Source organism: Helianthus annuus, chromosome 12, assembly GCF_002127325.2.
Source record: "Helianthus annuus cultivar XRQ/B chromosome 12, HanXRQr2.0-SUNRISE, whole genome shotgun sequence".
Classification (NCBI taxonomy): Eukaryota; Viridiplantae; Streptophyta; class Magnoliopsida; order Asterales; family Asteraceae; genus Helianthus; species Helianthus annuus.
The window spans coordinates 138,930,843-138,941,747 of NC_035444.2; the positions used below are offsets into that span (position 1 = coordinate 138,930,843).

Sequence of the window (10,905 nt, forward strand, 5' to 3'; positions counted from 1 at the left end):
TGCCCCATGAAAGTAAAATAAGGATCAACAAGAAACAATCCAACAGAAAAGCAAAGAAACCACAACTAGACTAATATCTAGAACGAAAATCAAAAACTAATCAGCCGCCATCATCTTCATCATGCTTCCCACGAATCTCCCACTCTTCGAGAAGTCTCCGCACACTTGAGGTGTTCCTTAGTTTGGCTCCCATCAGCTTGTATCAGACCGTATTTAAAATAATCTTTCACTAATTTTCTCCGGAGGTCTCAATTGATTCTTAAAAGTTCTAGCATTTCTTTCTTGCCAAATAAAGTACACAGCAGCCGCAACCAGAATTTTGGCGATATAGTTCCTAGCCGATTTAGACCGAACCCGAGCCAGCAACCAATCCACTATCTCTTGCCACTTGGGACTAACATCACCCATGTTTACCTTGTTTCGAATTTTATACCACACTTGAGCCGAATAATTGCATTCAAAAAACAAATGCGGATGAGAGTCATAATTCTGGTAACACAACATGCAACACATCATATTCATGTTCTTCCTCCGCGATAGATCCCACTTTAGAATTTTATCTTGAGTCAAAAGTTTACCTTTAAGGACCAGCCACATCAAAAAACCATGACGGGGGATAGACTGCGCAAACCAAACAATCCTACACCAATTCACTTCCGGAGCCGTGTACCGAACCGAGTGCCACACGCAAGAAGAGGAGAACTCCATAGTCTCGCTGCCATCTCTCCATAGCAATCTATCTTGTTTCATTGGGGTTAACTGAACCTGATCTAACTGAATGAGAACCGGAAAAAGATCTCTCCAAGCCAAAGGCCACGCCCAAGAACCATTCGAGTAGATGTTAGCCACAGAATCATCTAGTTTAAAATCTGCATCGGTAATAGATCTCGGCGAAATAAAATCCCCAAGCGGCCCTATATCACTCCAGTAATCAAACCAAGCCGAAGTGTTAGCGCCATTACCTAAATCCGACCATAAATGATTTCTAATAAGAGGCCGCAATTGCACAAGCTTTCTCCAAGACCAACAACAATTAGCTGGGGATTTGCACATCCAGAAGCTCTTGCCTTTCAACCTGTAACTATGCACCCAATCCACCCATAAAGAATCCCTTTTAGATACAATGCTCCAAATATGATAAGACATAAGAGCCTTGTTCGTATCCCCTATACGTCTAATTCCCAACCCTCCTTCATACTTCGGAGTACAAACGGTCTTCCAAGAAACTTTTGATTTACCTTTAGAATACGAACTATCTTGAGACCATAGGAAATTACGCATACAAGCTTCAAGCTCGAGAACAATACGACTCGGCAGCATAAAAACAGATGACCAATAAATGTGCATAGCTGAGAGAACAGAAGTTATAAGCTGTAGCCTACCCGCAAACGAAAGCAACTTGTTCCTCCAATGAGTTATACGTTTTTGAAGCCTATCCACAAGCACTCGACAGTCGCTATAACCGAGCCTAGAAGAAATCAAGGGCACTCCCAGATATTTTACAAGCAAATTACCTTCGACAAAAGGCATAAGCTCCAAAATAGCATTTTTTTACATGGCCATTGACATTACAAAAGAATATCGTACTCTTTTGGTTACTCGGCTGTAATCCCGACATCTTAGTAAATTTAGAAAGAGATGACATTATACACCTGGCAAATTAACTTCTCCTCTAGCAAAAAGGAACAGATCGAAAAACTCGCATCCTGGTCACAACCCTAATACTCTCTCTAGCAATGGCGATTACTGATCTTCACGCAACTCTACCTCTTTCATCGTGATTTCTTAATCAGATTAGTCATTAGAGTCTTACATCTAATACGAATTCTGGTAAGGATCTGATCGATTTTGTCTAGGGTTTTTTTTTGTTCTCTTTATCGCCGCCCGCAATTCCCTTGGTTGAACTGTTGATTCGTTGGTATATCAGCCTGATTAACCAATTCGTATATCAGATTTATGAGATTCATGGGTTAGGGTTTCTCGCTAGTTTAGGGTTTCTGGTTTGCTTTACGTTTTGATGGTTGGTTTGGATTGTTTGGTGCTTTGCAGCTGAATTATCATAGTATTAAAGAGAGTTTTGCACATCAGATTAGGGTTCATCAGATTCGGCTATATTCAGGTTTGTTACGGCTGCTAGGGTTTTCAGCCATCATATCTTCAATTTCTGTTGACCGTCACTAGGGATTGGTCATATGGCTGTTGATAAGGATGAACAACTTGAGGATAATTCAAACGTTTTTGTGAGAAAGATCCGTAGTATCGATGGAAAACCTTTTGAGCCAAGACAGAATTCACAAATTCCTACGGTTTCAGAAGTGGGTAATAAGAAGGTTCGGTTCATGTTACCGCTGAATGATACTGACTACGTTCTTGGCTGTTCGGATTCACCAGATGAGGATTATGCAATGGTTTTTGATAGGCGAAAGGTATCATTTGTGCTCCCGCTAAATGATGTCAGCCCGGCTCGTGTCCGAAAGCAGGAACAGGGTGAAAATGCTCGAGTACAACAACATTTGTATGCTGATGTCGTTCTAAACAAACAGGTTGAGCAGAGTGGTCCTAAGCGGGTTGGTAATCCAAATCAGGCTCAAAGTGAAGAGGAAAGTGCTAGGAAGACCAATGATGTGGCTAACCAAGTTCCGAAAGTCAATTTTCGAAAGCTAATCTCAGATGCCTCATTGGATGGTGTGGATGTAGTGCTTCCGATTGACTCTGTTCGTCAAGTTAACAACAGGTTAGCTAACACTCTTTATGGTTACTTCCTGGGGGATAGAATTGCATATCCGGTTGTTGATTACTTTGTGAGAACAAATTGGAAGAAACATGGTCTTCAGAAATCGATGATGAATTCAAATGGGTTCTTTTTCTTCAAGTTTGAAGATAGAAAGGGAATGGACGCTGTTCTTGAAGGTGGTCCTTGGATGATCCGTAACAAACCCTTGTTTCTCAACATTTGGCCCCCAACAAACACCCTTAAAAAAGAAGAGTTGAAAAAGGTTGCAGTTTGGGTGAAGTTACATGACGTCCCTCTAGTGGCTTATTCTGATGATGGGTTAAGCATGCTGGCTTCAAAAATTGGATCTCCTGTGCGGCTGGATTCGTATACTGTTGATATGTGTAATGAGGCTTGGGGACGGAGCAGCTATGCTAGGGCTCTCATTGAAATATCAGCTGATCAGGATTTGAAAGGCACTGTAACCATGGATATTCCTGAATTGGATGGAACAAATATGTTACCGAGACTATTCGGGTGGAGTATGAATGGGAACCTCCGAGATGTACTCACTGCTGTGTGTTTGGGCATGATTCTGAGGAATGTCCTACACGTATTGGCTCAACATCCAAAACTCCTATTAACAGGCCAATAGTAGATGAGGATGGTTTTACTGAAGTTCCGGTTAAGAAGAGTGCAAAGAAGAATGGCTTTCAAGTTAATAACCAGAAGCCTAAATTTGAATACAGACCGGTGGATAGGAAGAAAAAGGCCGCTAGTTCTCAGCAGGTTTCTACTTCCCATAAAATCCAAACTCATAATCCGTTTTCTGCTCTCGAGTGTGTTGGGAGACGGGGTGTTTCAACTCAAGATAGAAATAAAGGGGGTAGACAGGTTCATGTGGATTTAGATGAGGACGGGGTTGAGGTTGTCTATGATGAAACCAAAGATTCGGGTAAATATCCTTCGACTTCTAGTACAGGGGCAAGCACCTCTTCCACAAAGATCTCCAATGGTTAGTTTGTCTTTGGTTCGTCTAAAGGGGCTGCCGGTTCGTGGCAACTTCATCTTCGATTATGGAGGTTGAAGATTTTGGTTATGTATTGTTTTGTCTGCTAGATATCTTTGCATGATGTGTAGTAGGCTAGGTTTGATGTGATGTCATAGGTTCTTTTATGATTGTTGGCTTACATATATGGGGCATGTCCTGTATATGAACTAGTGTGGAATTCATCCTGACTACTTGTACTTATTGGCGGTTTATAATAGATTCACCGGGGTAACCCTTTACCCAAAAAAAAAGGAACAGATCGTCCGCAAAACAAAGATTAATAATCTGCTGTTTTTCGCATTTATTATGAAACTTAAACGACGAATCAATACGAACCGCATGGTGAAGAATAGCCGTCAAAACCTCCATAACTAAGGTAAAAAGATAAGGGGAGATTGGATCCCCTTGCCGTAAACCTCGTTTACCTTGAAAGAAGCCATGCACAGAACCATTGACACACATAGAAAAAGAGGCAGTCGAGACACAAACCATTATCCATGCAATCATCTTGTCATTAAACCCAAAGCCAAGCAAAGCACTTTTCAGAAATCTCCAGTCAACAGTGTCATAGGCTTTCTGAATATCCACTTTAAATGCACACCTAGGAGGACCCACATTTCGATGATAATTATGCATTAGCTCTTGCGTCAACAGAATGTTATCCGAAATTCGCCTCCCTGGAACAAAAGCCGATTGATTTATACTAACAATATCATTCAGCGCCCCCTTAATTCTATCCGCAACGATTTTACTGATACATTTGTATAGCACATTACAGCAGGCAATCGGACGATAGTCACTGACTATCGAAGGGGTAGGAATTTTCGGAATAAGCACGATATTTGTATGATTCAATTCACGAAGAAGTTTTCCTGTCTCAAAAAAATCAATGATAGCACAAGTAACATCATTCCCAACAATCGGCCATGCACTTTTGAAAAACGCCGCAGTGTAACCATCAGCGCCCGGGGCTTTATCAATACCAATACCGAACATCGCCCTTTTAACTTCTTCCGCCGAGACTTGCCGGATCATATGATGAGCAACCTGAGGAGAGAGCCTCTTAGAAAATAAATCCGGAGCCGGAGTAAGGGACGTATCACCTTGCGTTCCAAAAAATCTTTCATAATGCTTGACAAACGGGTGGAACACCGTATCACCCTCATAAAGGTTCCCATCCGAATCTTTAATCACCTCAATACGACTACAATGATTTTTCATTTTCAGAGAAGAGTGAAAAAACGCAGAGTTCATATCTCCCGCACTTAACCAATCTACTTTAGATTTTTGTTTCAGAAATCGCTCTTCGTCAAGTAATGCTTCTTGAAGGTCACGACTAATCACAGTCTCGGCTGCTCGCAAATCAGCATTAGCATTATCCCGATCAATCTTTTGCTGAACTAAATCTAGCTCCGATCGAAGATTCTCAACTTTTTTATGAATATTACCTTGTTTAAATAAAAGAGAACGCAGCGGATGCTTAAGCAAACGAAGCTTTTTAACCACTCTGAACTGGTGAACACCATTTACATTAGTAATCCAGTTGCTATTAACAATCTCTAGGAACTCCGGTTTAAAAACCAGAAAATTCGCAAACTTGAAAGACCTCGGTTTCAGTCTAGTAGCATTCGGGAACGATAGAATACAAGGACAATGGTCCTAGAGTCTATACGGTTTGAAAATGGCCACGAAATTCGGAAAATCAGCAATAGAATTCGTATTTCCCATTACACGATATGCTCATCCAGCATATGAACACATTATAATACATTTTGAACCGTTGTAACCATTTGACTATGTGAACCGTCTTAACCCTTTGATTATATGAACCGTTTGTAACCGTTGAACCGTGTGAACCAGTTGTATCTGTTGACATGATTTACATTTGACAATAGACATTTGACTATACATAAATATTTCTACAATTGTTAAACATTTTATCTTGATGGTTTGGTTTGAGTAAGTGATCTAAGTAACGAGGCGTGTGTGATATGATACAAGCATGGTGGATACGCCGCCGGTACTTCCTATATATAAGAGTTTGTATGGTATTACATATCGTAGTGTTATTTGAATCATTTCAATTTGAGACATATAACATTTTATACAAATAACATACTTTTCACTATACATTGATTTACAAACAACTTATCTTATACAAACTCATTTTACATGGTAAAACCAGACATAAAAAAACCCTAGTTCTCTCTCTCTCTAATGGAGAAAATCGACCCTCTTGCTACCTTGACCTAAAATTCGTTTTTCTTGATGATTGTAGGGATTGTTTTGTGTGATTAGAGTCTCATCAATTCTGATTTACACTTACGATTCAGTATAATCATTCTTTGATTCGTTTTTTGTTCAAGATTAGGGTTTGTTTTTCGTTTTTTTACTTGGTTGCCGTTGGTTGTTTGGTTTCGTTGTTAATCTGGACTGGGTATACAAAGAGAGATTGTGTTAGCCGCATTTACAATCTGATTCATCCTTTCTTGATCGATTTTGTTCTTGACGGCTGCTAGGGTTTTTTCAGGTTTCTTTTTGTTTGAAATAGGGGTGGCGGCTAGGGTTTTTCAGGCTTTTCAAATAATTGTTGGCCGATATCTCTAAGGGATCAGTTTTCTTGCTTTCGTGATCAGATTAGGGGCTGAAGTAAGGAGTGGATTCTTGAAGTGCGGCAGCCTTGGTTTAGGGTTTCATTGCAGCTTTAAACTAGGGTTTGCACACTGTTCGTATTCAACACACTTCTGATTGGAACGAATTTTTGTGACGGCTGCTAGGGTTTGTCAGGGTTCTTAATGGATGAACTCACGAAAACTGGTGGTAGGCCACCACTGTCATTCAAAGAAATAGCGGATCGTATACTTGATGTTGATGGGAACAATATACAGCCAAAACGTGGTATAAACATTATCGATGAACTTACTAAGGTCTCGGCACCGGTTCAATTGGATAATTTGTCCTCACCAATAACAGGTTTCCATGGGCTGAATTTGTCGGCTGATAAGGAGAGTACAAAGTCTTCTGGCGCTGCGAATCCATTGGCTGGTAACTCAAATTCAAGATTTTCTGGGGCTGCGGAACCTCTTTCATTTGCTAAAGTAGTGAATAACGCAAAGGAGAATGTAAAGGTTAATTTTCGGATGATGGAATCTAGTGAGTCAGTTGATGGAGCCGATGTCGTTATTCCAATGTCTTCGGTTAAACAGGTCTCTGACAGGTATGCTAACACTTTGTATGGATATTTTCTGGGTAAACGTCTGGCTTTCCCAGTGGTGGATTATTTCGCAAAGAACAACTGGGTTAAATATGGTCTCTCTAGACTAATGATGAATGCGAACGGGTTCTTTTTCTTTAAATTCAAAACAAAGGAAGGGATGGATAAAATGGTAGAGGATGGACCTTGGATGATTAGAAATGTCCCGATAATTTTGAAGGAGTGGTCGGCCTCTGTCAAGTTGGAAAAGGAAGATATTAAAGCTATCCCAGTTTGGGTCAAGATGCATGATGTGCCGTTAACAGCGTATACTGAGGACGGTCTTAGTTTGCTCGCGTCTAAGATAGGGGTGCCTAAGATGTTAGATTCGTACACTGCTACAATGTGTGCTGAATCGTGGGGAAGAAGCAGTTATGCTAGAGCTCTCATTGAAATTCAAGCCGGGGATGAGTTAAAGAGGAGTATTACTGTTGCTATCCCATCTTTAGATGGTAATGGTCATTCAAAGGTGGAGGTAAAAATCGAATATGATTGGGAGCCTTTAAGGTGTTCATCTTGTTGCGTGTTTGGTCATGAAGATAGCTCGTGCCCAAAGAACCATCAAGTTGTTTCGAGTGGGGATTCTGGGAAGAAAATTGATGATTTTCAGGTTGTGGGTGCCAAGAAGAAGAAAGCTACTAACCAAGGTCTCCACATGAAAAATCAGAAACCTAAGGTAGTGTATAGGCCTGTTGTAAACCCTAAACCAAATTCGTCGTTAAGGAAGCCGATGAACAATCAGGTATCAACGTCTAACTCATTTGATACCCTTAAGGACAATGATGGTGGTCAGGGATGTAGTACGGTGGGTCGTATAGAGAAGAAGGTCAAGCAGGCTAATGACAAGCAGGATTCAGATGAGGAGGAGGTCGAGGAAGTCTACAATGAAACTAATAAATTTATGACTTCGGGAACACATCCTTCATCTTCTAGAGCTCGGGCAAGCAACTCCTCCACAAAGGGTTCCAATGGCTAGACATCTAGTGTTTCGAGTCAAGGGGTTGCCAGTTTGTGGCAATTTCATCTTTGACGATGGAGGTTGAGTCGTTTTTGGTCTTTTCGTGTTTTGGTCTTGCCTACTTTGTTTCATGGTGTAATGTAGGCTAGGTTTGTGGGTTGTCTTAGAATGTTTGGTTTTGTTTTTGGTTTACATATACGGGGCATGTCCTGTATATGAATTAGTGTGGAACTCATCCTCACTACTTGTACTTTATTGGGATTGTTTTAATAGAATCACCGGGATAACCCTTTACCCAAAAAAAAAAAACTCATTTTACATGGTTATTCATTTAACTATACGTTATTCTCTTATTTAAACATATCATCTGATCTTATCTTTTTTCAAATGATTTACAAGACAAAGCAAATTACAAGGTTCATGACTAAACATTTTCTCAAACATAAGTCATTTGAATTCTGTTTTCACAAAACCTATGTATCTCACAGGTATTTTTATGCTTACGTACCTATTTTCACATGTGTTTTCAGGAGATGATGCATAGGACTTATCACGACATACTTAGGCAGACCTGTGCCTTAGTGACTTAAAACGAGACAAGAACTAGTTAATTTATGTTATGTACTCTTTGGTTATTGTTTAAAACAATGTAAACTTTCATGTTTGATTAATAAAACGAAATTTCAATTGCCATGGATTTGAAACAATTAATTCTGTTACAACCCTCCCCGACGTTTCCGCCACGTTTTGTATGTTCTTCGTGGTCGGGGTGTGACATTCTGTATCTCATAAGCCAGGGAAGTTGAATGATCCAAATTAAACCGAGTCCGGGTGAAACAGAATCCGGATACCACCCATTGTGAGTCCTTTTGATTAGTGATGTTACAAGATCTGAATTCAACCAAGTATGGATGCTATCTTAATGTAGCCGACTCTAGATGCTATACAAGTCGTAAAACAACTATTCTAAATCTTGCAAGCCAGGGAAGTTAAATGATCCAAATTAAACCGAGTCTGGATGAAACAGAATCCGGATACCACGCATTGTGAGTCCTTTTGATTAGTGATGTTACAGGATCTGAATTCAACCGAGTATGGATGCTATCTTAATATAGCCGACTCTGGATGCTATACGATTCGTAAAATAACCATTCTGAATCTTGCAAGCCAGGGAAGTTGAATGATCCAAATTAAACCGAGTCTACATGAAACAGAATCTGGATACCAGCTATTGTGAGTCCTTCTGATTTGTGATGTTACAGGATCTAAATTCAACCGAGTATGGATGCTATCTTAATGTAGCCGACTCTGGATGCTATAAGATTCGTAAAACAACCATTCTGAATCTCACAAGCCAGGGAAGGTGAATGATCCAAATTAAACCGCGTCTGAATTAAACAGAATCCAGACACCACCCATTGTGAGTCCTTCTGATTAGTGATGTTACATGATACGAATTCAACTAAGTATGGATGCTATCTGAATGTAGCCGACTCTGGAAGCTGTACGATTCGTAAAACAAGCATTCTGAATCTCACAAGCTATCCGAATTCAATAGAGCCTGGATGAAACAGAATCCGGATACCACCCATTGTGAGTCCTACTGATTAGTGATGTTACAGGATCTGAATTCAACTGAGTATGGATGCTATCTTAATATAGCCGACTCCGGATGCTATACGATTCGTAAAACAACCATTCTGTATCACGCAAGCCAGGGAAGTTGAATGATCCAAATTAAACCGAGTGTCATGCCACCCATTGTGAGTGCTTTTGATTAGTGATGTTACATGATCTGAATTCAACCAAGTATGGATGCTATTTTAGTGTAGCCGACTCTAGATGCTATACTATTCATGAAACAACTATTCTAAATCTCGCAAGCCAGGGAAGTTGAATGATCCAAATTAATCCGAGTCTGGATGAAACAGAATCCGGATACCACCCATTGTGAGTCCTTCTGATTAGTGATTTTACAGGATCTGAATTCAACCGATTATGGATGCTATCTAAATATAGCCGACTCTGGATGCTAAACGATTCGTAAAGCAACCATTCTGAAACTTGCAAGCCAGGGAAGTTAAATGATCCAAATTACACCGAGTCTGGATTAAAAAGAATCCGGATATCAACCATTGTGAGTCCTTCTGATTAGTGATGTTACAGGATCTAAATTCAACCGAGTATGGATGCTATCTTAATGTAGCCGGCTCTGGATGCTATAAGATTTGTAAAACAATCATTTTGAATCTCGAATGATCCAAATTAAACTGACTCTCGATGAAACAGAATATGGATATCACCCATTGTGAGTCCTTCTGATTAGTGATGTTACAGAATCTGAATCAACCAATTATGGATGCTATCTGAATGTAGCTGACTCTGGATGCTATACGATTTGTAAAACAACCATTCTGAATCTCACAAGCCAGGGAAGTTGAATGATCCAAATTAAACCGAGTCTGAATTAAGCAGAATCCAGACACCACCCATTGTGAGTCCTTCTGATTAGTGATGTTACAGGATACGAATTCAACTAAGTATGGATGCTATCTGAATGTAGCCGACTCTGGATGCTATACGCTTCGTAAAACAAGCATTCTGAATCCCACAAGCTATCCAAATTCAACAGAGTCTGGATGAAACAGAATCCGGATACCACGCATTGTGAGTCCTTTTGATTAGTGATGTTACAGGATCTGAATTCAACTGAGTATGGATGCTATCTTAATGTAGCCGACTCTAGATGCTATACAATTCGTAAAACAACTATTCTGAATCTCACAAGCCAGGGAAGTTGAATGATCCAAATTAAACCGCGTCTGAATTAAACAGAATCCAGACACCACCCATTGTGAGTCCTTCTGATTAGTGATGTTATATGATACGAATTCAACTAAGTATGGATGCTATCTGAATGTAGCCGACTC

General features: G+C 40.1%; 1 protein-coding gene across 1 annotated transcript; it reads left to right on the plus strand.

Annotated features, from left to right (window-relative positions):
• The first annotated feature begins 6,559 nt into the window (after positions 1 to 6,559).
• On the plus strand, positions 6,560 to 7,993 carry LOC110893386. Its single transcript, XM_022140496.1, has one exon. It carries the CDS (start codon positions 6,560 to 6,562, stop codon positions 7,991 to 7,993), a length of 1,434 nt encoding a protein of 477 aa, XP_021996188.1.
• The last annotated feature ends 2,912 nt before the right edge of the window (positions 7,994 to 10,905 follow it).